This window comes from Myxine glutinosa, chromosome 6 (genome assembly GCF_964187855.1).
Source record: "Myxine glutinosa chromosome 6, kmMyxGlut1.1, whole genome shotgun sequence".
Lineage (NCBI taxonomy): Eukaryota > Metazoa > Chordata > Myxini > Myxiniformes > Myxinidae > Myxine > Myxine glutinosa.
In genome coordinates this window covers 162,784,995-162,812,494 of record NC_136266.1, presented here as the reverse complement: position 1 = coordinate 162,812,494, position 27,500 = coordinate 162,784,995, and the positions used below count along the sequence as shown (strand labels likewise).

At 46.1% G+C, this 27,500-nt stretch overlaps 3 protein-coding genes across 9 annotated transcripts in view; 1 reads left to right on the top strand and 2 right to left on the bottom strand.

Moving 5' to 3' along the window:
• Nucleotides 1-27,500, top strand: part of LOC144892693 (protein FAM200C-like) — a 1,175,895-nt gene that overhangs the window by 44,508 nt on the left and 1,103,887 nt on the right. The window lies entirely within an intron of this gene.
• On the bottom strand, nt 1,013-13,453 carry LOC137428959 (acyl-CoA-binding domain-containing protein 6). Of its 2 annotated transcripts, none has more exons than XM_068118877.2 (4): nt 13,196-13,453; nt 10,158-10,213; nt 4,442-4,637; nt 1,013-1,316 (listed from the first exon to the last, which is right to left on the bottom strand). In XM_068118877.2, exons 1-4 carry the CDS (start codon nt 13,319-13,321, stop codon nt 1,272-1,274), a joined length of 423 nt encoding a protein of 140 aa, XP_067974978.2. In that variant the 5' UTR covers nt 13,322-13,453; the 3' UTR covers nt 1,013-1,271. The 2 variants fall into 2 exon arrangements, 1 of the variants encoding a protein (XP_067974978.2); XR_013623909.1 differs by lacking the exon at nt 1,013-1,316 and adding an exon at nt 1,329-3,252.
• Nucleotides 17,887-27,500, bottom strand: part of ESS2 (ess-2 spliceosome associated protein) — a 48,492-nt gene continuing 38,878 nt past the window's right edge. For all 6 annotated transcript variants that reach the window (XM_078780838.1, XM_078780839.1, XM_078780837.1 and 3 more), the window contains exons 8-12: nt 26,474-26,604; nt 26,092-26,185; nt 25,466-25,566; nt 25,208-25,323; nt 17,887-18,721 (exon numbers count right to left, since the gene is read on the bottom strand). In XM_078780838.1, coding sequence (XP_078636964.1) covers nt 18,379-18,721; nt 25,208-25,323; nt 25,466-25,566; nt 26,092-26,185; nt 26,474-26,604 — 785 coding nt within the window. In that variant the 3' untranslated portion in view covers nt 17,887-18,378. The remainder of the gene's footprint in view (nt 18,722-25,207; nt 25,324-25,465; nt 25,567-26,091; nt 26,186-26,473; nt 26,605-27,500) is intronic.

Below are 27,500 nucleotides of genomic sequence, written 5' to 3'. Positions count from 1 at the left end.
CCTATTTTCAGCTGAATAAAATTTATTCCCAGGATGCAAGCCACCTGGTGACAAAGGTATCTCTCAATTAATTTGTGGCGTGTTAAAATACGACAATTTGCATAATTATTAGATCGCTTTTGTGAGGCTTTATGACCACCATGTAAAAGGAAACCGATGAAACAAATAATTAGTGAGGAAGGAAATATAAATAAATAACTGAGCCCACCATTTTGGTCCAGCTGAGGTTCTTCGAAACGTGATATCATTTATTTTTCTTTATTGGAAAGTACTGGGAAGTGGCTGTGTGCTGTGTGCAGGAAGGGTGTTGGGGTGAACTCCATTCAATGTATAATGTGCGCTGAATGGGTTCATCAAAAATGTAGTGGTTTGAGAGGGTCATTAACCAGTGTGGCAGCTACATTCAAGTGTAAGGTGTGCACAGAGGGAGCTGCAGATGGAGGAAATGTTGAGTTGGATCTTGGAGACGGCATGAAGCTGGAAGGTGTGGAAACATTTTGCTACCTAGGAGACATGCTGAATGGAGAAGGTGGATCAGACTCGGCAACGGTTGCTAGAGTGAGATGTGCATGGAAAAAGTTTCGGGAACTGAGTGGTGTGCTGACGAGGAGGGGGGTGTTGTTGAAGCTGAAGGGAAAGGTGTTTGCTGCATGTGTGAGAAGTGTTATGATTTATGGGAGCGAGACATGGGTAATTAACGTAGAGCAGCAACGAAGGCTGGCAAGGGTGGAAATGCGAATGGTTCGGTGGATGTGCGGAGTATCGTTGAGAGAGAGGAAGACAAATGATGAATTGCGAAAGATGATGGGAATAGAGCCTGTGATGGATGCTGTGAAGAGGAACAGGTTGGTCATGTGTTGAGGAAGGATGAAAGTGACTGGTTGAGAAGAGTGATGGAAATGAATGTAGAAGGAAGTGGAGGACGGGGAAGACCGAGAAAGACTTGGCTAAAGGTGGCGGAAGAAGAAATGCGGGCAAGGGGGTTAACAAGGGGAGATGCAGAAAATAGGGCAAAATGGAGAAGATTGTCATGGGGACCGCAAGGCTAACCCCCGCTCTAGCAGGGAAAATGGCCTTAAAATGCCTGTTGAGTTGTTGTATTGGAAACCATGTTTTGTCCAAAACAACTGATCCTTTGTAAAACATTTATTACTTCCCCTAAGTTTGATAATATAACATAACTGGCTGGAGGGTGGTAGCTTTAGAGAACTTGTACTTTGTCATAAAGAAGAGATCAGGATTGGAGGGAAAAATACAACAACAACCGATTGTTATGGGGACATACCATAATGCAGAGGAGTTAAACCTTCGTTATCCTTGGGGTGGGAAAGGAAAGAAAAGAAAGTAGTTAGTTACTGAACATGACTGGCTGACACTACCACTACTACCACTACTACTACTACTACTACAACTATTACTACCACTATTACTACTACCATTACTACTACTACTACTATTATTACAACTACTACTATTACTACTACCGCTACTACTACGACTACTACTACTACTACTACTACTACCACTACTATTACTACTTCTACTACTACTACTACTACTACTACTACCACTACGATTCGTTTAATGGCCAAAGGCTGAGAAGTTGCATGCACAGTGCTTGTGGTGCCCATCACACAGGTACGTTTATTATCAGTAATGTCATACACACCTCAAATCCAATTTGAAATAAGCTTTCGAGGCGAGCGTTCAAACACTGCCGAATGTTCCTTGCACCAAATGGATTCATTAAGTTGCCCATTTCCTTTTAAGAATGATTCTTGGTTATGTCTCCAAGTGAATGTTAATACGGGACTTTCAAAATGATGTAATCCGCCGCAGAATGCTCTAAGTGCATGCGCAGAACCACGTAGCAGCAATGTTTATCGGAGCCTGTTGACGTATATTATACGCGTGAGATAAGGATTGTTACCTAAAATGGCTCACAAAACTTCCAACAGAAACCGAAAATACTTGGAAAAGTACCTGAGAGAACGGGGTGTGCCTCAGCACAACGAAAGAGTAAGATAACTTTCTCAGATAACCTAAAGGGCTGAGTTCTTGCGGCTTTCCGTACTGTAAAATCCCAAAGATATTGACTACTGCAAGGCCCAAAGGATCGTAGACAGGTGCGTTCTACCCAAACTTCTGATCATCCCTGCACTGTGAGTGGACTTTGAACGTTGTAGGAGTGTCTCGTGTGAACAAGGCAGGCTTGCTTATTTATTTAATGGACGTCTGTAATTGGAAAGACTTCCCTGAGGAAGACACCGTATCTGGTTTGGGTGCTTCTTAACAGTGATGAGGTCATATCTGGGGCTAGTGCACAGGCAAGTGTAAAATCAACTTTTAAAATGATTATATTTACAATTAATCATGTTTGAAAGCTATGAGGGCTGTTATAAATATATTTTTATTTGGTTTTGGGGCCACAAGAGAAATTATGCTAGATTTCTGGATCTTTTGCTAAAATGAGATGAGTCTGTAGACACATCTGTCTGTCTGTGCATGTCTCTGTTAGTCTGCATGCGAGTGTCTGTCTGTCTGCACGTGTCTGGCTGCCTGTCTGAATGTGTCTGTTTGTCTTTGTGTCTGTCCACCCCTCACAACCACCTGTCTGTGTGTCTGTACGTGTCTGTTTGTGTTGCCGCTCGCTTGAATTAACAGGAAGTGGTAGGAACTCGACACGTCTCATCCACGGATATTCCTCGTATTTACTATTATTTTCACGAGTCCGATTTGCTTCCAGGAACACAATAATTATGGGCAACCATTTTGGAGTTGCCACTCTTTCGTTTAAATGCTGAAAATTATGCCAAGACTATTTGACTTACAGATTTCATGCAAGCAATGGCCGATTAAAAGTTCCCCAGTTCGTAGAAGCAAGTCACTGGAAACGCACAGTGCATACATGAAAGGCCACATTAGCATTCATGTCGTGTTGAAAGTCCCGTATTAGTGCATGCTATTTGCATAATCACTTACAATCAATAAAGTCTCTCTCACACCCCTCCTTAAACGCAAACTCTATTCTGCATTCCTGCATGCTCGACTGATGAGAGCCTTTCATCCATTTTATTTTGTTGTCAGAGTACCTTTTGGGTTGGTGGAAGGTGGAATTGGACAAAGGGCCAAATGGTCATTTCCAACATCCTGAAGAGATCCAGGAACACCTCTTTGAAGGGTTGGCCTGATAAATACATTGGGCTTGGGTATGAAAGGCCAAATCTAGCGGAGTGAGAGCCTGGGACGGTCCTGCATTGAAAGACACGTAACAACTTATCCTGTCCAGATCTGCAGCCTGCACCTCAGAAGTGTGGTCAACTGTTCTACACATGGTAGAATAATCATCACAATTGTACAGATGATTGATTAACCAGGGTAGCAAAAAGGTCACTGATGTAAACGATGAGTCCAAAAACACTGCCTTGCAAAACACCAGGCACAAGAGCGAGACCTCGATACCAAATTCGATCAGGGTGAAAACCTGTCTTTCCACTCGCAGAAAAAATAGAATCTGACAACCTTTCTAGGAGGGGGCCCTGAATACCATTCACAAAAAAGCTTCGACAGGAAGGCTGGGTGTGCCAGACGATATTTTAGCTCGATGTATAGTGGCAGATGACCCGATCTTGAGATTCAGTGCATCGATGCATTTTTGGGGTTAAAGAACCAACACCTCCAAGGTGGAATAGTCGGGGTGGAAGCTAAATTGATGATCGGTGATTGGAGAGTTGGAGGAGAGTTGGAGAGTTGGAGAGAGAGAGAGAGAGAGAGAGAGAGTTGGAGAGAGAGAGAGAGAGAGTTGGAGAGAGAGAGAGAGAGTTGGAGAGAGAGAGAGAGAGAGTTGGAGAGAGAGAGAGAGAGAGTTGGAGAGAGAGAGAGAGAGTTGGAGAGAGAGAGAGAGAGAGAGAGAGTTGGAGAGAGAGAGAGAGAGAGAGAGTTGGAGAGAGAGAGAGAGAGAGTTGGAGAGAGAGAGAGTTGGAGAGAGAGAGAGTTGGAGAGAGAGAGAGTTGGAGAGAGAGAGAGTTGGAGAGAGAGAGAGTTGGAGAGAGAGAGAGTTGGAGAGAGAGAGAGTTGGAGAGAGTTAGAGAGAGTTAGAGAGTGAGAGTGAGAGTGAGAGTGAGAGAGAGAGAGAGAGAGAGAGAGAGAGAGAGAGACCCTGAGGTTTGCAGGAATAATAAAGATTCTATCGCTTTGTTTATGATGGGGAAAAGGCTGACTGATCAGCAGTTATTTTCTCAGATGAAAGTATAAGACCATATAAGGAAAAGACATGGGGAAGAGCGAGGAAAGAGGACAGGATAGGATAGGATAGGAAGAAGAACAGTTCTTGACAATTGCAGGGGCAATATTTTAAACTCAGAATGTATGATGTAGGATGATTTACTCTCTTATTACGTAGGCTACTCTATCGGGGTATGTCCACCAAACGTTCCCTCACCTGACAATTTGGTAGTGCCCCGTTCTGCAGCAACATAACGGCTGTTGAAGTTTGTCCTCGATCACAGGCCCAGTGCAGAAGGGTTCGGCCTTCACTATCGGCTAACTCAGGAGAAACAGAGCCGGTCTTTAGTTCCCTTTGCAACCACTGAACGTCTCCATCTTGGCACCGATCAAATGGAGTCTTCTCTTCCTCACTAAAGAGAAACAGGAAGAGGAGAAGCAAGAAACACAAATGACCATTTCAATGAAAACTACCTTCAATGAAAGTATCAACTGTATGACAATGAGGATAAAGAACCATAAAGGTGAAGTATTCACACCCCTTGACTTTTTTCACATTTTGTTGTGTTACAGCCTGAATTTTAAATGGATTAACTTTAGATTTTTTTGTAAATGATCGACACATAATACCCCATAATATCAGTGGAATTGTTTTTTTTTTAGAATTTTTTACAAAATAATGAAAAATGAAAAGCTGAAATGTCTTGAGTCCTTAAGTATTCAACCCCTTTGCTATTTTGCTATGACACACCAAATTGAGCTCAGGTGCATCAAATTTTCTTTAATCATCCATGAGATGTTTCTACAACTTCATTGGAGTCCACCTGTGGCCAATACAATCGATTGGACATGATTTAGAAAGAAACACACCTTTCTATATAAGGTCCCACAGTTGACAGTGAATGTCAGAGCAGAAACTCTACCATTAAGTCCAAGGAACTGTCCATAGACCTCCAAGATAGAATAGTGAGGAGGCATAGATCTGTGGAAGAGTATAAAACAATTTCTAGAGTGTAGAAAGTTCCCAAGAGCACAGTGAGCTCCATCATTAGGAAATGGAAGAGAACATGGAACTACCCAGACTCTTCATAGAGCTCGTCGTCCGACCAAACTGAGTAACCGAGCAAGAATGACGGTGATCAGGGAGGTGACCAAGAACCCAATGACCTCTCTGTCAGAACTACAGAGTTTTTTTTTTTTTGTATACAAGATCGAGGCTCGTGAAAGAGCTAACATTAATCACACAAAAAGACAAACCGACACACAAAACACAAAAAACAAGGGGAGCGGTAGACAAGATGGGGAGAGAGGGGGAAGGACACAAAAGAGAGGGGGAAGGACACAAACACAACATTTGAGAGCAGGGACATCGGGAGGACTTGGGGGGAGGTGGGAGAGGATTAAAACATATGAACACTGCAAGGACTCTGGGGTGAATTACCGGGGGTAGAAAAGATCAAGGTTTTCGATGGGGGAAGATAAGAGATGGTGGTGAACAGCTGTTTGAACTCTGAACAACAGAGTTCCTTAGCTAAGATGCACACCAGTGTCCGAAGGACACAAGTCTCTGCAGCACTTCACAAATCGAGGCTTTATGGAAGAGTGGCCAGACGGAAGCCACTCCTGAGAAAAAGGCACATGACAGCACACCTGGAATTTGCAAAAAGGCACGTGAAAGACTCGGAGAGCATGAGGCAAAAGATTCTGTGGTCAGATGACATGAAAATTGAACTCTTGGCCTGAATGCAAAGCACTATGTCTGGAAGAAATCAAGCACATCTCATCACCCATCTAACACCATCCCTACCGTGAAACGTGGTCAAGGCAGCATCATGCTATGGGGATGCTTTTCAGTGGCAGGGACTGGGAAACTTGCAAGGATAGAGGGAACAATGAATGGAGCCAAATACAGGGAAATCCTTGAGGGGAACCTGCTTCAGAGTGCAAATGACCTGAGACTGAAGTGAAGATTTATGTTCCAACAAGACAATGACCCCAATCATACAGCCAAAGTAACACTGGAATGGCTTCAGAACAAGAACGTGAAAGACGTTGAGTGGCCCATTCAAAGCCCAGACTTGGATCCCATTGAGAATCTGTGGCAAGACTTTAAGATTGCTCTTCACCGACGCTCCCCATACAACTTGACAGAGCTTGAGCAAATGTGCAAGGAAGAATGGGAGAAACTCCCCAAATCGAGATGTGCAAAGCTGATACAGACATACCCAAAAAGACTCAAAGCTGGATTCACTGCCAAAGATGATTCTATGAAGTATTGACTCAGGGGGTTGAATACTGTTATGTCAGGAGGGTAGCAATATGTAGAGCCAGATAGATCTGAATAGGTAACGTGCTTCGTCTGTCACGGTAAGGAATCTGCCCTGTAATAAGTTTCATGTGTAGGCGTTTTGTCGGGTAAGAGTATACCTGTGAACATACCAGGATGTTCGGGTGTTAAGTAGTATAGTGATTAAAAGATAACGCCCCTGTGTGTCACACCTGGTAGCCAAACTTTTGTCCCTTTTGGCAATGCACCCATTTAAACACTTAGTTAGGCTCTTTATTGCAACACTAAATGATTCCCTTCCCTGACATGACTTTGGAAGACAAACAGGCAAGGGGGCCGGCTCGGGGTGCCGCCGCATGGACCGCGGCCAGCTTCATCTCCGCTGGGCCCCGCGCAGCACGCTACACGCACGAGCTATCACCACGCTACAGTCCTGTGATTGGTCAGCGCGCTAGGCGCGAACCTCCAGCCAACGAGTGCGAGAGGCACGAAGCTGGAAGGTTCGGTGGAAGTCGCTGGTTGGTAGCGCGCCGAGGCTGACGTCACCGCCAGAGGTTATAAAAAGAGCGCGCCGAACTCTGCGCGCAGATTCCTGGCCCTGGCAGTCCCGGTGCGATCCCGAGTTGAGAAGCGTCCTGTCCCTGGTTGAGTTGGCTCGCAGTCTTGGCCCTGGTCGAGTTGGCTTGTGAGTAGCAGCGCGAACACTAAGCGCCGTTCGCAGTCCTGTCCCTGGTCGAGTGGAGGGTTACAGCTTCAGCAGCTTTAGTCCCGGCCGGCAGCCTGAGTTGAGTCCGAGCCCCAGTGGAGTTCGCTTGCCTCGTGCAGCCCTGCGTTGGACCTTCGGTGCACGGACCTCGTGGTTGCTTGGAGCGAGGCCTGGGTGGTGCTCGGAGCCGGCAGGAGCTTGGAGCCGCGTTGGACGGACAAGACGACAAGACCAGATAAGGCCATTACCCATTTCCCCCAAACATAACGAACGTTTTTCTTTTGGTGATTCTTTCCCCTGTTTGTATTTGAGGTCTGGTGTGTGGGATCCCGATTTAGTTTATTTTATTACCGTCGCGTTCTTTGTATCGGGTTCCGTGGAATAAATCTCTATTTTTGTACATTTTACTTTGGTCGTTCGTTTGAATTAATTTCCTTGCAGGATCGAAGCTGCAGTCGGCGCGATCCAGGTAAGCTTTTTCCCACAGCTCCCACTTTCCTTCTTCCTCCCGCGTCCATAGTTGAGTCCGTGTTTGGCCGTCGTCTCAATTAAAGCCGTTTTCGGTCCATCCGCGAGCCTCTGGTATAAACCGGAGGCTTCGCACGACAATACTTATGTAAATAAGATATTTCTGCATTTCGTTTTTAATTATTTTGTAAGGTTTTCTAAAAAATAATTCCACTTTGACAATATGGGATATTATGTGTCGATCAGTGACAAACCTTTTCGGTTTTATCCACTTTTAATTCAGGCTGCAAAACAACCTACTGAATACTTTCTGAAGGCACTGCATATGATTGTAAAGTTAAAAGATACCACTGAGTTCGGGACCAACGGGCCCACTCGTTACAAAAATAGATGTCACATATTAATGCCACACCCTTCGTGATCACACCCTGAGTGTCATCTTTTGTGATCTTTTGAATTGATGTTTGTGACGTACAACATGCAGTCTTTTGATCAAATGTGTCAGCAAAGTGACGGGAAAAAATGCCTCGTATATCAAACACTTTGTTACATAATCGAATCACAGGCATACAAGGGTTAACAGTACCAATACACCTCCTAACATGCAATCATAAAGGATTTGCGATAGCCACAAATAATTTTTAATGATCAAAAATGTATTGCATATTGGAAAGAAGAATCACAAATTGCAAGTTTTAAAATATTGCAGATCTTTACCCTGTGCTCGTGAAGTGAAAAGCAGGGTTAGGCATTCGGCTACGTGCGTGTGTGGGTGTGTGGTGTACGTGTCTGCATTTCAAAAAGTCATTTTCTCAGCAACGATTGGGTCCAATTGACACGAAATGTTACCATCGGAGCGCCTCCGCCTGTATAATTTTTTATTCTTAATTATGATGTCATAGATCATGTCGTATGGACGCCATCCTGGAAAGTCATTGCACCTCAAAATATCCGAAATGGCTCAATGAAAAAAATTGAAACATGGCTCATTGTCAAGTACTCCCCATGGTGAATAAGATATGTTGATGATGATGCCTTCATTATGACGTCATAATTTGACAAGTACAAAACTTGATCTGATCAGTATGAAAAAAAAAAATCTCTGCAACTTTTGGTCTGATGGACACGAGATTTTCAGCATAGGTGCCCCTCCTCCTATATGATTTTTAAATGATAATTATGCTGTCACATCTCACGTGGTACAGGTGCCATCTTGGAAAAATCAAAAAACGTTGCACCTCTATCTCCGAAACCGCTCCATGGAAAAAATTGAAACATGGTGCATTGTCAAGTACTTCCCATGGCGAATAGGCTATGCTAATGATGATGTCATCGATACCTTAATTATGACGTCATAATTCAACAAGTACAATGCTTGATCCGATCAGTATAAATTTATTTTTTCTCTGCAATTTTTCGTCCGATTGACACGAAATTTTCACCGTAGGAGAACCCCCTCCTGTAGAATATTTTAATGATAATTATGACATCATAGGTCACGTGTTACAGGCACCATTATGGAAAAACTTCACACCTCTATCTCTGAAAGCGCTCCATGGAAAAATTGAAAATGACGTCATAATTTGGCAAGTTGTTGTTGTTCCGTATGCAGCCTGTGGCTGCTGGTTGCATCATTTTTCTGGAAGCGTGTTTGTGCTGCTGATGCAGTGCCCCAACTTCCAGTGAGCTGGTACTCAATTATGCTGACCTTGGAAGGATGACAGGCTGAGTCAACCCCCCTGGCGTTAATTCAATGATCGACCGGGATTCGAACTCAGGATCCTAGGATCCCAAGCTGGCACCCTAACCGCTAAGCCATCACCAGGCTATTTGACAAGTATAACGCTTCATTCGATCAGTGTGAATTTTTTTTTCTGCAACTGTTGGTCTGATGGACATGAAATTTTCACCATAGAAGCGCCTCCTCCTTTAGAATATTTTAATGATAATTATGACGGCATAGCTCACGTGGTACAGGCGCCATCTTGGAAAAACCGAAAAACGCTGCACCTCTATATCTCCAAAACCGCTCCATGGAAAATATGGAAACGTGGCTCATTGTAAAGAACTCCGCATGGGGAATAAGTGTTGTTAACGATGACGTCATTGGTGCTTTAATTATGACATCATAATTCGACAAGGACAACACTTAGTCTGATCAGCTTGAAATGTATTCAGCGTGATCCACGCAACAATTATATTAGAGAATATAAATTTGTGATGTAATCGCTGACGTGGTCTGGCAGCCATATTGGATCAAAGAAAAAAAAACCCTTCAAAAACAGAAGAGTTGGCTCGCACCAAGTTGACTGCTTAGGGAAAGTATTCTACGAATACCATCTAGTTTAAGTGCGTGGTCATTGTTTGTTTGCTATTTTTATGCACAGTGTTGAGGCTCGCAGAAGAGATTACAAGTGAAGATTATGAGTAAATAGAGGAGAAAACAAGGGTGGGTACAGAAAGAAAGCAGACCTGATCTCCTCTTGATGGTACATAGTACTCATGACTGGTCCATAGGTAGTATTCTCCTGCCAAAACACACACACACACACACACACACACACACACACACACACACACACACACACACACACACACACACACACACACACACACACACACACACACACACACACACAATTGCTTTTCTCTCTGACCTTCATATTAAAATGCCATCAATGAATCATTCATAGATTGAAACAATGTAGTAGTGGGTATATAAAGCTTGGTGGCGTAAAGGTTCGAGCGTCTGCTCTGAGTCTGGGCGGACAGTGGTTCAAACCCCGGCCGAATCATACCAAAGACTTTGGAGATGGTTGAGCACAGACAAATAACATTGGGAGACAATGGCAAACCACCTAGTATAACCCTCGTCAATAAAATGCTTTGCAAGCACCAACGTTCTGTAAAGAGTAGGGTGCAGCCTTTTTTTTTTTTAAGCTAATGTATCAAGGATACGGTTGAAGTTAACGTATCATAACTAAGAAGCAAAAAAAAAAGCAATCTACTTTCTCCCCCAGCTCTCTCTGTGCTCTGTCCCCCAAATATTCCTACAGGTCGCACAAGATCTGCCTGCAACCCTCTTATGGTTAAACTGACAAAATGAAGACTCTCTGCTCTCCTTCACTCCTTCATTCCCCTTTTCTCCCACCTCTGGAACAAACTCCCTCACTCTATCCAATCCCACTCCTCCCTCCAGGTCTTTAAAACAGCTGTTCACCACCAACTCTTATCTTCCCCCATCCAAAACCTTGATCTTTTCTACCCCCGCTAATTTCACCCCAGATTCACTTTTTTGAAATACCGACTTCCTTCCTGGAAGTCCTTGCAGTGTCCTTGTGTTTTATACTTTTCCCACCCCTCCGCCCCTTCCCACGCCTCCTCCCCCCACACATCTCCCGATGTCCCTGCTCTCAAATGTTGTGTTTGTGTGCTTCCCCTTCTCTCCCCACCTTGTCTACCGCTACCCTTATTATATGTTTTGTGTGTCTGTTTTGATTTTTTTTTGTGATAAATGTTAGCTCTTTCACGAGCCTCGATCCTGTATACAAAAAAAAACAAAATCCCTCAGATGGACACTAAACTGAGTGTCACGTCTGCTAATTGCTGGTGTACATTGACGATCCCACGGTGTCCTTCGCAAAGATTAGGCAAGCCATCACCGGCACACCGGATAACTTCCAAATTCCTGCTCGAACCCACAGGGGACAGTGACCTCACCCATTACAATAATTGTCACTGTGCAGGTATAGTTTGCCTGCCTGTATATACCGGCTCCACAGAGACAAGAAAAAACAAAGGAGGACCCAAACACACAGAAACCTCAACCCATCCTGCTCACTATACACAAAATCCCCGCCCGCACCCTTCCTCTCCTCACTCACTCACTCCCCCTTCCTCACTCACTCACTCCCCCTTACTCACTCACTCACTCACTCCCCATTCCACACTCACTCACTCCCCCTTCCTCACTCACTCACTCCCCCTTCCACACGCACTCACTCCCCCTTCCACACGCACTCACTCCCCCTTCCACACTCACTCACTCACCCTTCCTCACTCACTCACTCCCCCTTCCTCACTCACCCTGCCCCTCCTCACTCACCCTGCTCCTCCTCACTCACCCTGCTCCTCCTCACTCACCCTGCCCCTCCTCACTCACCCTGCTCCTCCTCACTCACCCTGCCCCTCCTCACTCACCATGCCCCTCCTCATTCACACTGCCCCTCCTCACTCACCCTGCCCCTCCTCATTCACACTGCCCCTCCTCACTCACCCTGCCCCTCCTCACTCACCCTGCTCCTCCTCACTCACCCTGCCCCTCCTCACTCACCATGCCCCTCCTCATTCACACTGCCCCTCCTCATTCACACTGCCCCTCCTCACTCACACTGCCCCTCCTCACTCACACTGCCCCTCCTCACTCACACTGCCCATCCTCACTCACACTGCCCCTCCTCACACACTGCCCCTCCTCACTCACCCTGCTCCTACTCACTCACGTTGCCCCTCCTCACTCACGCTGCCTCTCCTCACTCACGCTGCCTCTCCTCACTCACGCTGCCTCTCCTCACTCACCCTGCTCCTCTCACCCTCTTCCTCTCACTCATGCTGCCACTCACTCACCCTGTTCATACTCAGTCACCATGCCCCTACTCAGTCACCATGCCCCTACTCACTCACCATGCCCCTACTCACTCACCATGCCCCTACTCACTCACCATGCCCCTACTCACTCACCATGCCCCTACTCGCTCACCATGCCCCTACTCACTCACGTTGCCCCTCCTCACTCACCATGCCCCTACTCACTCACCATGCCCCTACTCACTCACCCTGCTCCTACTCACTCACGTTGCCCCTCCTCACTCACGCTGCCTCTCCTCACTCACGCTGCCTCTCCTCACTCACGCTGCCTCTCCTCACTCACCCTGCTCCTCTCACCCTCTTCCTCTCACTCATGCTGCCACTCACTCACCCTGTTCATACTCAGTCACCATGCCCCTACTCACTCACCATGCCCCTACTCACTCACCATGCCCCTACTCACTCACCATGCCCCTACTCACTCACCATGCCCCTACTCACTCACCATGCCCCTACTCACTCACCCTGCCCATCCTCACTCACCATGCCCCTACTCACTCACCCTGCCCCTACTCACTCACCATGCTCCTACACACTCACCCTGCCCATCCTCACTCACACTGCCCCTCCTCACTCACACTGCCCCTCCTCACTCACACTGCCCCTCCTCACTCACACTGCCCCTCCTCACTCACACTGCCCCTCCTCACTCACTCCGCTCCTACTCATTCCCGCTGCCCCTCCTCACTCACGCTGCCCCTCCTCACTCACCCCGCCCCTCCTCACTCACCCCGCCCCTCCTCACTCACGCTGCCCATCCTCACTCACGCTGCCCATCCTCACTCACCCTCCCCCTTCCTCCTACATGTTGTAAACAATGCAAGGAGTGCGAGTCCTAAATAAAGGGGAAAAAGCTGACGAACCGCCCGCGAAATTGCTGCTGAAGCGTCAAGGGACGAGGCCTGGCACGTCTGCGTATCGTGTCCTGATGCAGACGACAGCTTGTCCGTGGCTTTGTCCATCTCACTGAGTGTGATACACACGGACATCCAGAGGGAGAACTTTAATCATCAGAAAAAATACAAACCAAACCACAAAACGGAAGTGCATTTTAATAAAACACAGAGACCAAAACGAGGGCGAGCAGAAGGTATAAACGAGCTCTCAGTAACGGTCGGATTCGGACAGAGTGACGATTTCGGACAATAGAAAACAAAACAAAGGCGCAGCGCGCACATCAATCCATTACCGTATTGCCGTTGTTAAGGAAGTCGTAGATTTGAAAGAGCGTTATTCCGCAGCGGTAATATCCGGTAAGTATTTAACCAAACATAGAGGAACACGAACAGAGAGAAAAAATGGTGGAAACAAAGTGAAAGAGAAACAAACTGCTAAGATAATACTAATACTTTTACAGTATATGGGTAAGGTTGTGACTCGTGGGAGTGGCAATGGTCATTTTCCTCTTCTTCTTTTTTTTTTATAATACAACGGCGCTTTCAGAGCCGTGAGGTTCTATATATGCCACTACCAATACTTGCAACTGTAGAAATAATTCTTCTTCGTTTTTATATTTTATTGGTGCTTTCAGAGCTGAGAGGCTCTATTTACGTCACACAGAAAAACTTGACCCTGGTACCCAAGGAAGCATTAGGTTTGCCAAAAAAAAAATTTTTTCGGTCACAGTAAAGCACATTTTCACACTACACCGCCATGGCCACTGCCCGCTGTTGATACTACACTACTACAGGGACGATTGAAGAATATGAGTGCACAGCACCTACCAGCATTAACTGGAAGTACCACACCTGGGTGTACCCTGTGACAGATTCTTCCCTTCATGTTTGGTTGGTGTCCCACAGAAATGACCATTTTATCTCCATTCGGTCCTTGAGTATAGATTAACAATTTCTGATGGACCAAGAGGGATTTGGCTCATATTTTCGATTTTAAGGGCTTGCTTCGTTGCCTGATCAAAGGCCTCATTCCCCCAATGCCCACATTGGCGGGGATCCAGCAAAGGTCGACCACTCTACAACTCTCCAATTCACAATGTTAACCAAATGGAGACCTTCAAAAACCAAGTCCTAAAGTGTAGAGATTCCAACGCCTTTAACGCAGCAGCCAGCAAGTGAGTCGGAGAGGATGACCGCACCGAGAGGGTGAAACTCAATGATCCATTGGAGAGCCATAACTACGGCAAATAGGTCAGTGGATAAAAAAATCCCTGAGAGATGGTTCATCAACCGAACTGATTACATCACCTGAGAATAAAGCGACGATGAATGATTGGAATCTCCCGCGATGAAGCTAACTCTGAGGGCCTTTCCCTTACTCACCGCAGGCAGGTAGGTGGTCTTTCTGTCTTCCACCGACTCCTCTCCGGCCTTGCTCCCCCAGCTTTCTCTGTGCTCTGTCCCCCAAATATTCCTACAGGTCGCACAAGATCTGCCAGCAACCCCCTTATGGTTAAACTGCCAAAATCAAGACTCTCTGCTCACCTTCATTCCTCTTTTCTCCCGCCTCTGGAACAAACTCCCTCACTCTCTTCAATCCCACTCCTCCCTCCAGGTCTTTAAAGCAGCTGTTCACCACCATCTCTATCTTCCCCAATCCAAAACCTTGATCTCTTCTACCCCCGATAATTCACCGCAGATCCACTTTTTTGAAATACCGACTTCTTATCTGGAAGTTCCAGCAGTGTCCATGTGTTTTATACCTCTCCCACCCCGCCTTCCCATGCCTCCTCCCCCAAAGCCCCCTCCCTCCCACAGATCTCCCAATGTCCCTGTTCTCTGCTGTTGTACTTGGGTGCTTCCCTCTCTCTCCCCGTCTTGTCTCCCACTCCCTTTATTGTATGTTTTGTGTGACCGTTTTTTTTTTTTGGGATTGATGTTAGCTCTTAAATGAGCCTCGATCTTGTATACAAAAAAAACAAACAAAAAAAACCCCTGAGGTTTGCATACTGCGGTAGCTGTTCTCCCAATAGAAGGTTCTTTAGACCCATCTGTATAGACATGCATGTTTCCTGATTGCATGTTGCCACAGGATTAGCCCATCAGTTCTTCCACAGAGATCCAGCAGGACACAGGAAGTTTCAAGAGTCAAAGGATGCTAAATTGATGCTTTATAGAAGGGGTATTCAGGAAGGGAATCCAGCTCCATATCCTCAGCGGTCCTCTTACATACTACGCCTAGAGGAGGAGTAGTGTTCTTGCCAAATATTCCTGAGAAAAATGCCATGGGCATAGAAAAGGCCCCTTTATATTGTTATGAATTAGGGGAAGAGGAATATCTAGATCCAGGAAGATCTGCATTGGTAGGTGTCCGGCTCTCGCGATCTAGAACCTCACCTGTAATAAGTTCTGTGTGTAGCTCGAATGTCGGATTAAGCTTGTATCTTTGTCCCTGCCATGAGGGGGCGGGGCATGCTAATTAGTACAGGGATTATGGGTAAAATTCCCTTGTGTGTTGTTCCCTCGGTGAGCATCCCAGTGTCCCTTATGGCAATACATCCCATAGACATTAGATAGGCCCATTAGCGCACCACACATTAAATAATTCCCCGCCGCCACAATGACTTTGGAAGAACCAACAAGCAATAGCCACGCCCAGGAGAACGTGTGATTGGTTGGGGGTAAGAAGTTGGCCACTGATTGGTGAAAGGAAGGTGGAAGGAAGCGGCACACTGATTGGCCACCGACCGTTGACACCTCGGCCAATCAGAGCGGAAGGCACAAACATTTGGCTAATCAGTGCGGAAGGCGCAAAAACCACTACTTCGAAGCAGGTCGCTGATTAGAGGGCAAGGGCCGATGATGTCAGAAGGCAGGAAAGACCACAAAGAAGCGAGGCACTGGTTGGTAGAGGGAGAGAGCTGACGTCACACCGCAAATGACAAAACGACTCGCTCACGGGCATTTTATCTCTCCCTCGCTTTGGTGTCTGCCCTTCCCAGACCTTCCTTCTGCCCTTGCTTTTCGTTCCATTTGGACTTTTCTTCCTATGCCATCTGCGAATTTCCCTGCTTGACGACGGACGTTGGAGCACCCTCGGTTCTCCTCCCTGGCGGCCACGTACGAGCGAGGCTTGCTGCTGGAGCAGACGAGACCGGGGCGAGCGGGTGGCTCGGGGCCTGGCAGCGGGCGAGCAGGGGCACAGAGGCCTTTCTTTGCGCCGACCGGAGCCGCGTTGGATGACGGATGCTGCACGTCCAGACAGATAAGCACAGATGCGCAAACAACGATTCCTTTAATTCGTTCTCCCATCATGTGTATTTGAAGTGTGTGTAAGAGCGCTCAATAGGGGGTTTAGTTTTTATCCTCGCGCTCCATTGTTCTCGGGTTCCGTAATAAATGTTTCTTTCTTGTACATTTTACCTCCGAGTTCATTCCCTACAGGATCAGAGCTGCCGGTGAGATCGCTACAGGTAAGAGCTTGCCGCTTCTTCCTCTTCCTTCCGTGCTTGTATAGTCAAAGTCGTTATTGAATAAACGCCTCCATTTAAGTTTGTTTGGCCATCCGCGAGCCCACGGTATTAACCATTCATTCGCGCGATAATATGTTTTGTGCAATGTGGCAAAGTATAGAAAAGAAGGAACATTACATAGTTTGTAGAAAATGCCAAACAAAAGAAAAGCAGGGACATTCAAAAAAATATTGTGTGCATGCTGGACTACCCTTGTGTTCTTAGGAGGAACCAAATAATGCTCTAGAAAAGTTCATATAAAGGGGCGCCCTACATCTAGCAAATAAAATACATTTACTTCTTCCTGCAGGTATATGAATCAAATTGGCGTCCCTTTAAATGAACTTTTCTATACTATAGCATTACTGGGAAATCTTCGCATTACTGGGGTTTCTATAAAGCATCTTTCCCATTACTGGGAGAGATGATGCAGGGAGATCTTCGCAGTACTTGGTGTAGAACTTTGGATGTCTGCAAATCCTCAGCTTTTCAGGCTTTTTTTTTCTTTTTCTTTTTTTTTCTTTACTGTGACCATGTAAATTACCAGTCTGTCGGTTCGGTCACAGGGACAATGTTCGGTCACATGGGCAGTGTGACCATCTGCTTCATGTCTGTCCAGCTGTGTCTTTGCAGCAGACTTCATGGCTACGGGCACATTGTGGGGGCCGCATTGGACTGGACGGATACATGATCTGTATTTACATAGCTGTGTATTCTAACAGGTGGATGCAGACAAGATGCCGTCGACACACATGTAACACATGATTTCTCATGTCACTGTAATTGGATTGATTTATCGTCATCCCTACGCAATGTACATTTTGTGAGAGGCTCATGGGACCATGATTAGGCTTTGACGCCATTAAATGTCCACTGAAAGTGCTTCATTGAATCTCTAAACATGTATTCGTCGCTGTTTTTTTGAATAAAACTTTGAAACAAAATTCCAGTATATATTGTGCCATTATTTCCCCCGCCCCCAAAATCTGTCGCTGGCCCTACGTCGAACATCAGGTGACCCTTTTACGTCATCTCCAGAAGGCTCTTACATCTGGAAAAGTATCGCAGTAGAACTGCATAGAGCCCATGCACACTCTAAAATAGCAACTTCGTTTTCCACCATCGAAAGAAGAAACAAAATGCCGATTTCACTTGTGAACAATTTACTTTTTAACATCAAATAATCGCAAATGTGTGAATGATTTGCGACTTTCCTTTGACAGCTTTGATACATTAAAGTGGTGCTTATTTACAGCTCACAATGCAAAAAGAAAAACATTCGATAACACAACAGATAAGAAGCAAGGTATTGGAAACATGTTTCACGCTTCCAATAATTTGATCCAAAACGAGCTTTGTTGAAATGTCAAAATTTTTAACTTGCAGTAAAAACATTTATGCCCCAAATCCCTCATAACATTTAACCCGTTCACATTTTTACCCTGGCTGAGTGATGCCGCTGTACCATTGAGCCATTTCCATGACTACGGCCATGATGATCGCTTCCCAAAGCTACGAGTAAAATTGTAAATCTGTCAAGACAAACACTTAAGCTTACACAAATGAAAGAATAGATCACTATCATTTAAAATGATATTTTTCAGCTGCCCAAAATATTGTGATGTCCTCCCTCAGCACTTAGAAGAAATCCGATGCCCTCTTCCTGCTCCTCTGTAACTGAGAGTCTGTACGTTTCAGAGCTTCGATCCTTGTGCCGTCCTGGAGATTGGATTCTGTCGAGTCGATTGGCTGAGAAGCTAGAGGACCAACCATAGGAAAAGCAAGCAAACCATCCGTCAGTGAGGGTCGGTTGGAAGATACCGGAGTTGCAGGCGAAGCTTGTTCACGACCGGATGAGGTCCGGCCAGGTGTGTAGGCTGCTCTGAGCGCCCGGTCAGTGGGAGTGCCATGAGCCGAGGCACGAGCAACCAAGCGTTGCATTGCTGGCGTTAACGAACCGCCAAACACACCGCTGGATGGACTACGGAAAGATAAAATAATAATTAGAGAAAGAAAAAAAAAACATTCGGGTAAATATTGTTATTTGCTTGATGCAAGCTCATTGCCATCTACCATATTAAACACAATGTCAGTTTGGGTGTTTGTGTGTTTGTCTGTCCCCCTTCACCAGGGTAGGTTTTGAAGGCCAATTGTTGAACATCAATGTGTGTTCTATTTTTGGTCTATTTTTGAGGATTAAAAAAAGCTCAAAAACATTTTCCATTAAAGAGTAATTATGTGTCTTCTATTGGAATTGTAGACGGTGGCTCCCAAACTGAGCCTCAAGGGCGGTGTACAGAAGTGATTTTAAAAATAACAATAAATACAAGGAATGGGGAGGTGACATTCACTGCCCATGAGGTGCAACGCATTTTTTTAATTTTTTTTGTATACATAATCGAGGCTCGTGAAAAAGCTAACATTTATCACACAAACAAATCAAACAGACAAGGAACCAAAGTATATAAAAAGGGGAGCGGGAGACAAGATGGGGGGAGAAGGGGAAGCACATAAATACAACATTTGTGAGGGACATCGGGAATGTGTGGGAAGGAGAGGGCTTGGGGGGAGGCGGCGTGGGAAGGGGGGGGGGGGGGGGGAGAAGTATAAACACAAGGACACCAAGGACTTCCAGGAAATAAGTTGGTATTTCAAAAAAGAGGATTTGGGGTGAAATTAGCAGGGGTAGAAAAGATCAAGGTTTTGGATGGGGGAAGATAAGAGATGGTGGTGAACAGCTGTTTTGAAGACCTGGAGGGAGGAGTGGGATTGAAGGGAGTGGGGGAGTTTGTTCCAGAGGCGGGAGAAAAGAGGAATGAAAGAGTGAAGGTGAGCAGAGAGTCTTGATTTTGGCAGTTTAACCATAAGAGGGTTGCAGGCAGATCTTGTGCGACCTTTAGGAATATTTGGGGGACAGAGCCCAGAGAGAGCTGGAGGAGCAAGGCCGGAGAGGAGTCGGTAGAAGACAGAAAGACCACCAACCTGCCTACGGTGAGTAAGTGAAAGGCCCTCGGAGGTAGCTTCATCACGGGAGATTCCAATGATTCTGAACGCTTTGGTTTCAACAGCATGAAGACGAGCTAGGTGTGAGGCAGGAGCACCAGCCCAGAGGGGAGAGCAGTATTCCATTGAGCTGCGGATGATAGCCTTGTATGTGGTGAGGAGCTCAGGTGTGCCAAGGAAGGATTTCGCAGAGAAATCTTTTTAAAGGTTTTCTAAGGCTTATATCAGAATATTAACTTATATCAAATGGGTCTTTTGAGGTGAAAGTGTGATGACGTCACCACGTCACGCGGCACGAATGTGCGCCTGTGTCGTTGGAGGTACTGACTTCTATAGGGAGGCCCCATCACCCTCCCCCATCACCCTGCCATCACCCTCCCATCACCCTGCCATCACCCTCCCATCACCCTCCCATCACCCTCCCATCACCCTTTATTGGACCATTTGACTTCTATAGGGTTGGTTTTCTAAGGCTTATATCAAAAGATTAACTTATATCAAATAAGTATTTTAAGGTGGAAACGCGATGACGTCACCGTGTCACGCGGCACGAATGATTCCATTGTGCACGCTTTCGTTTTATTTCCAAATTAAAATCTGTTTTCACTTTTGCCGTAAAAATGACATCAGTGCAGCGAGTGTGGTATCTTATTTGGTGAAATTCGGTCGATTTGAAGTGGTGAAAATAAAATGCCATCACCCTGCCATCACCCTGCCATCACCCTGCCATCACCCTGCCATCACCCTGCCATCACCCTGCCATCACCCTGCCATCACCCTCCCATCACCCTCCCATCACCCTCCCATCACCCTTTATTGGACCATTTGACTTCTATGGGGTTGGTTTTCTAAGGCTTATATCAAAATATCAATTTATATCAAATAAATCTTTTTAAGGTGAAAGCGCGATGACGTCACCACGTCACGCGGCACGAATGCGCGCCTGTGTCGTTGGAGGTATTGACTTATATAGGGTTAGTTTTCTAAGGCTGTAGGCCGCACCTCATTTTGTCGAATAAAGTGGTATTCGGGTGGTTCCGGTATTTGGGACCGCAGGGACGGAAAGTGCAGGTACGGGGTGCTTGGCACTCCCCAGCCGGCCCGCTCTGAAGGTTCGGATCGGGACACCGGGATTCATTCCGGTCGCCCGGTCGGCCCGGAGGTGGGGGTGCGGGGCCTGTCACGGAACGTCAAAACAAACGGCCTGCCGGGGCCGCCCAAAAGTCGGGCGTGAGGGGCGCGTCCACTAATGGAACGCCTCTCGCTTCCCAGATCGAGGGCCACGTGGTCAGGAGAACCTCGTCCCTTCTGGTTGCCCTGCCGTCCCACCGGGAGCGCTAGCAGGGTGTACTTCAAACTAAGCTTAAGTGTCAAGTGTTAAGTTCCTCCTTGCCCTCGCAAGGGAAAGGCTAGGGTCAAGCTCTTCCAAATTTCCAAACACTAGAAATCGGACGTCTCAAATTAATTAATTATTTGTTAATATATCTCAGTCGCCCGCGACCTCTCTAGCGCGGGCGTCGAACCAGTTCATTTCCGGGCGACCGGGCCGAGTATCGGCCCGGCCGTGGCCGGAGCTGTTGATTCCGCCGTAGCACGCTAACGTGTAGGCTCGCGCGTCCCCGGTCCGCCGGGGCTCCGCGGGTGTCCTACCGTGCCCGGCACTGCTGATCTCTCAAACTTCCGGGAGTAGGTGCCGGTGCCCGGGGACGGAGTTCGCTGTCTAAACATGGTAGCGCTAGGCCAGTGGGACCGCCGGGACCCACGTGCACTCACAAGTTGTTCTGCGCGTGGGCGGCAGTATCAGACTGGGGCGCCCAAACGCTCCCCGGCTAAAGTTCATCCTGAAAGCGCCCACATTGTGCGGACAAACCAAGTCAAGGGCCACGTGGTCAGGAGAACCTCGTCCCTTCCGGTCACACTGTGCCTATCGGCCGGCCTCGAAGACCGAAATTGTGACGGTGTCACCCGATGTGTGTGTCACCTGACCTGTGACCTGACCTGACCTGTGTCACCTGACCTGACCTGTGTGTCACCTGACCTGACCTGTGACACCTGTGACGGTGTCACCTGACCACGCAAGACCAACTAATTATTTATAAGCCACAGGTCCTTCATGCAAGTTGGGCATGGCCCCACCAGCATGGAGCCAGTGGAAGTCGTTGCTACATGCGAAGGGAGTCGAACCATATAAGGCGGTGTCGATGACTCCGTTCCACACATGGCTATACAAGGGAAGGCACGCACAGTAATGAGCTATGAGTAGTTGTTGGAGCTCGAGATGTGGAATGGGAGAGGACATAGCAGATGGAGGTGGAGAATGGCATGAAGGAACTAAAAGCCTGAAGAGGAAGTACGTGAGGACCCCAGACAGCCTCAACTTGCTTGCGAACTCCCATCTATATGCCAGCAAGCATGACAAAGGAATGGTGAAAGGCTTGTCAAACATGTTAATTGGAAGAAAAATAAATAAACAAGAAGACGTCATGCGGAGCATGATACTTGCAAAATCCGCCCCCCACCCCAAAGTTTTCCATTGATACAGCAAATTGTCCATTTCATGGAGATTAAAAATTGCGATATTGATCAAAGTTCGGGTCAACAGGATGAAAAGTGACGATTTTTCAGATGAAAAATGATTATTTTAGAAGTTTGACCTTGAGTTGACCTTTGACCTTTTGACCTCAAGAATAGTTGGTTTCCCAATTCAGTGACACAATGTGCAAATGCTGTTTAATTTTCAAGTCAATCGGATGTAAATTGAGGATTTTAAAAACTTGGCCGATCTTGACCTTTTGGCCGATGTTGACCTCAAAAATAGTTGGTGGTTGAATTCAGTGACCATATATGTAAATCCTCTTAGAAGTTCAAGTCAATCAAATGAAAATTTGTGATTTTAGAAATTCGGCCTATGTTGACCTTTTGGCCTATGTTTACCTAAAATATAATACGTGGTTGAATGCAGTGACCAGATATGCAAGTCCTCTTCAAATTTCAAGTCAATTGGATGAAAATTGAGGATATGAAAAATGTGGCCTATGTTGACCTTTTGGCCTAGGTTGACCTCAAATATACTTGGTGGTTGAATTCAGTGACCAGATACACAAGTCCTCTTCAAATTTCAAGTCAATCGGATGAAAATTGAGGATTTTAGAAATTAGGCCTATGTTGACCTTTTGGCCTATGTTGACCTTAAAAATACTTGGTGGTTGAATTCAGTGACCAGATATGCAAGTCCTCTTCAAATTTCAAGTCAATCGGATGAAAATTGTGGATTTCAGAAATATCGGCCTATGTTGACCTTTTGGCCCATGTTGACCTCAAAAATACTTGGTGGTTGAATTCAGTGACCAGATATGCAAGTCCTCTTCAAATTTCAGGTCAAGCGGATGAAAATTGAGGATTTTAGAAATTTAGGAAAGTTGGTGACCTTTGGCCTATGTTGACCTTTTTACCTTTTGACACCAAAAACAATAGGCTTCTTGCTTTTGACCATCTCTACCATTTGGTGAAGATTCGTGAAGATCGGTTGAAAATTGTGACCTGCAGGCCGGTGACAAACAAACAGACAGACAAATGAAAAATCGGTCAGAGACCGAGGACTTGCCGGAATGTACTTTTTTATTGGCCATTTTGGACAAATATGGCGGCCGAACCACGTGACCGATGACATCATTATTTGTTTTCTAAACTAATTTATTCCTTGATGATGCTCAAGAAATTTCATCTTGATCGGATGAAGTTTTGGACTTGTCGAATTATGACGTCATAATGGAGGCACCTATGACATCACCATTAACATATTTTATTCCCCATGGAGTGTTCTTTACAATGAGCCATGTCGCAATTTTTTCTATTCAGCACTTTCGGAGATATAGAGATGCAAAGTTTTTCCGTTTTTCCGTTTTTCCAAGATGGCGGCCTAGCCACGTGACCGATGACATCATCATTAAAAAAATTTCTCCACCAGTTTATGCCGACATGGTGCTCAAGAAATTTCATCTTAATCGGATGAAGTTTTGTACTTGTCGAATTATGACGTCATAATGGAGGCACCTATGACATCACCATTAACATATTTTATTCCCCATGAAGAGTTCTTTACAATGAGCCATTTCTCAATTTTTTCTATTCAGCACTTTTGAAGATATAGAGGTGCAAAGTTTTTCGGTTTTTCCAAGATGGCGGCCAAACCACGTGACCGATGACATCATCATTATTTTTTTTCTCCACCAGTTTATGCCATCATGTCGCTCAAGAAATTGCATCTTGATTGGATGAAGTTTTGTACTTGTCGAATTATCAAATTATGACGTCATAATGGAGGCCTTGGGCCGAGAGAGTTAAAAATTGGGCACAGTCTATTCCAGGGCAAGACAAATGTGTGTAAAGTTTGGTGATTCTATGTGCAACGGTGTGGACGCAGTACTGCGAACAAACAGACAAACAGACAGACAGACAGACAGACAGACAAACCAACCGATCAACATACTTGCCCCGAAGACCCAAACCGACCCAAAACGCCCCGAAGACCCAAAACGCACCGAAGACCCAAAACACCCCGAAGACGCAAAACACCCCGAAGACCCAAAACACCCCGAAGACCCAAAACACCCCGAAGACCCAAAACACCCCGAACACCCAAAACACCCTCCGAACACCCAAAACACCCTCCGAACACCCAAAACACCCTCCGAACACCCCAAACACCCCGAAGACCCAAAGCACCCCGAAGACCCAAAGCACCCCAAAGCATCCCGAAGACCCAAAGCACCCCGAAGACCCATAGCACCCATAAGACCCAAAGCACCCCAAAGACCCAAAGCACCCCGAAGACCCAAAGCACCCCGAAGACCCAAAGCACCCCGAAGACCCAAAGCACCCCGAAGACCCAAAGCACCCCGAAGACCCAAAGCACCCCGAAGACCCAAAGCACCCCGAAGACCCAAAGCACCCCGAAGACCCAAAGCACCCCGAAGACCCAAAAATACCCCGAAGACCCAAAATACCCCGAAGACCCAAAAAGCCCCTGAAGACCCCGCAGACACAAAAGCCTCTGAAGACACCAAAGACCCTGGAGACACAAAAACACCTCAAAGACCCAAAATACCCGTAAAGGCCCAGCGGATCCAAAAGACCCTGAAGACCCAAATGGCCCTGAAGACCCAAAACACCATGAAGACCCAAAAGACACCGAAATGGTCAAAGATGCCTACCCCTCTGAAACGATGTGTGGAGAGGCGCGCGGAGTGCGCCGAGTCACGCTAGTAGTAGTATTAATTTGTGATTGGAATGATGCTGTTTGGAATAAAACTATAGAGTATGAGTTCAAAGCAGAATGAGGCAATGATGTAAGGGTTTCCACCCATGACATTCGCAGATTCACCATTTGCAGTTTCGTCGTTGACCGCATGAAGAAACATTCAGCTGCAGTAATTTTTTTGACAGTCATTCACGAAATTCACACCTTGTGAGAGCTCGTGACACTTGCTGCAATGCTGCCTGCTTGCGGGCTCTCTGCTTCGCTGCGGCTTCGGTCGCCATTTTCAACCCCAACACCTCTCTCCTTCCTTGGGCTGGGATCTACAAATGGGACAAAAAGATTTGCAGGGAAATGTCAAACGACAAAAAAGTAATCTTAATGTTAACTGAAGAGTTTCCACTTGGGTTGTTCATGCCAACAACCTCAGCTTCAGACGGTTAAAAATATAAACAAACAAAGTACTTTAAAGGCAGGGCCAGGCGTGCGGTCTTGGTGGGGGCTGTCCAAAGCAAATGGTGTTCCCTCCATCTCACCCCATGTCATCAGTGGAGATTCCGAAACACCTGGCATGAGGAAGCAAATGAAAAATACCTCATTTAACTTGGTATTCTGAAAATCACATCAAATGCATATTCATGAAAACCAAAGTCTTCCAAAAGCCATAGCAACCAACTCTCCGATCATTAAAAATTAATATAACAAAATCCAACAAAGCTGCACCAGGTGAGGCATTATGAAATTGCGACTGCATTTATGGCCATAAACCAGACGTCCACCAGATTATTCAAACAAAAGTCAGTTTTGTGTTCGTTACATCTTTCTTGCATTATTTTGTTGTTGGGGGTGTTGGTACCTACTTAATTTATCTGAATGAGAGGAAATCTCGGTGGCTTCAAGAGAAGAGGGGATATCATACAAAGAGGGGATATCATACAAAGAGGGGATATCATACAAAGAGGGGATATCATACAAAGAGGGGATATCATACAAAGAGGGGATATCATACAAAGAGGGGATATCATACAAAGAGGGGATATCATACAAAGAGGGGATATCTCGGTGGCTCTGTGTGGGGATATCATACGAACCTGGTGCAGGAGAGGGTGTAGCAATGAGGCTATATGCTGGAGATGCTTGCGTTAACATCTCTCGTCCATCAGGTCCAATCTTCCCCTGCTGAGCCTATCAGCCACACAAAATCCAGGGTAAAGAGACAGTTTTTAAACCACAAAAAAGCAGCACAAATACAACTCCCATATACGTACACTGGAGAGAGTAACTCTGGGTGTAGCATTTTGTGGGCTCTTATTGCTTTGGTGGGTTATAGCATTTGCACGTCATGTGATTATTGATTACCGTGACAACCTGGTAAGCCCTTTGTGGTTCAGCCACATTCTGGGAAGGTGTTTCCTGCCTGCACCAATTTGGTCACCCTGCTCCTAGTACATACACACCGCAACGCTCACAGACCTGTGCATGTTGAGCGGCTGCCTGTTGCAACTGGGTGCGACTGACGGCCTGGCTGAATGGTTGCCTGGCGAACCTCGTGTTATGACTAGTCACTTGCCTTGGCTTCTTGAAACCATCAGAACTGACAATCCCTACAGGGGACAGGGGAAAATAAAGGACATTAAAAATGAGAGAGTTCATAGAACACCTTACCCAGTGTAGTCTTGAGAAAAAGGACACGATAATGGTCTTTTCAACTCTTGCTTTGCGATAACGACCACGATCTATACCAGCTTTGTTCACGAACTTTGAATACCAGGCACCATGGCAACCATATGAAGCTGATGAGTCAAACAGAACAGTCCAGAGCTGAACCTTCTGCCAATTCTTCTCGGACAAACTGACGATTTTGGAACGATCTTTGAGAAAATGTGCATTAAACAAAGATATTTTGGATGAATTTAGCTCTGTCCTCGTATCAATAGGGGCCGCCATTTTGGCTGAATCTCGCCATTACTCTGCCCTCAGAGTGCATGGCAAATTTGATTTGGAGACATAAAAGCTTGGCCCAAGTACTACTAAACCGGAGGTTTCAGGAATTGCAAAGAAGGTGATTTGTGTTCTACAGTGTTCAAATATACAATTCAATACAGTGCTAAAGGCTGCAGAAAACAAAACAAAGCACTGACCAGCAACAAAATGTTTACCACCAATGATGCATACTCTTTTACACTACCTTATACAACACTAGCAAAGGTACCGAGTGTTGCTGGGTAACAATGAGTCACTTCCTGACGGGAATATGAAGAGAGGGGGGAGGAAAGGAGGGAGGGAGGAGAAGAGCGAGGGGAAGAGGAAGGGGAGGGGAAGGAGAGAGAGGGAAGCGGGAGGGGGAAAGGGAGGTGGAGAGAGAGGAGGGTTAGTATAATCGCACAAAAATGTTAGTCAATAAAGTCAATTTTTGCCACTTCTATTATAATATTATAACATCTGGGCTTTATGGCAGAGTGGCCAGACGGAAGCATCTCCTCAGTGAAAGACACATGAA

Coding starts and splice junctions, on each gene's coding strand:
- LOC137428959 (XM_068118877.2), bottom strand. CDS start 13,321: ATGTCCGTGTGTATCACACTCAGTGAGATGGACAAAGCCACGGACAAG. Junction 10,214..13,195: donor CAGCAGCAATTTCGCGGGCG/GTTCGTCAGCTT, acceptor GTGTTTTGGCAG/GAGAATACTACCTATGGACC. Junction 1,317..4,441: donor GGGCACTACCAAATTGTCAG/GTGAGGGAACGT, acceptor TCCCACCCCAAG/GATAACGAAGGTTTAACTCC.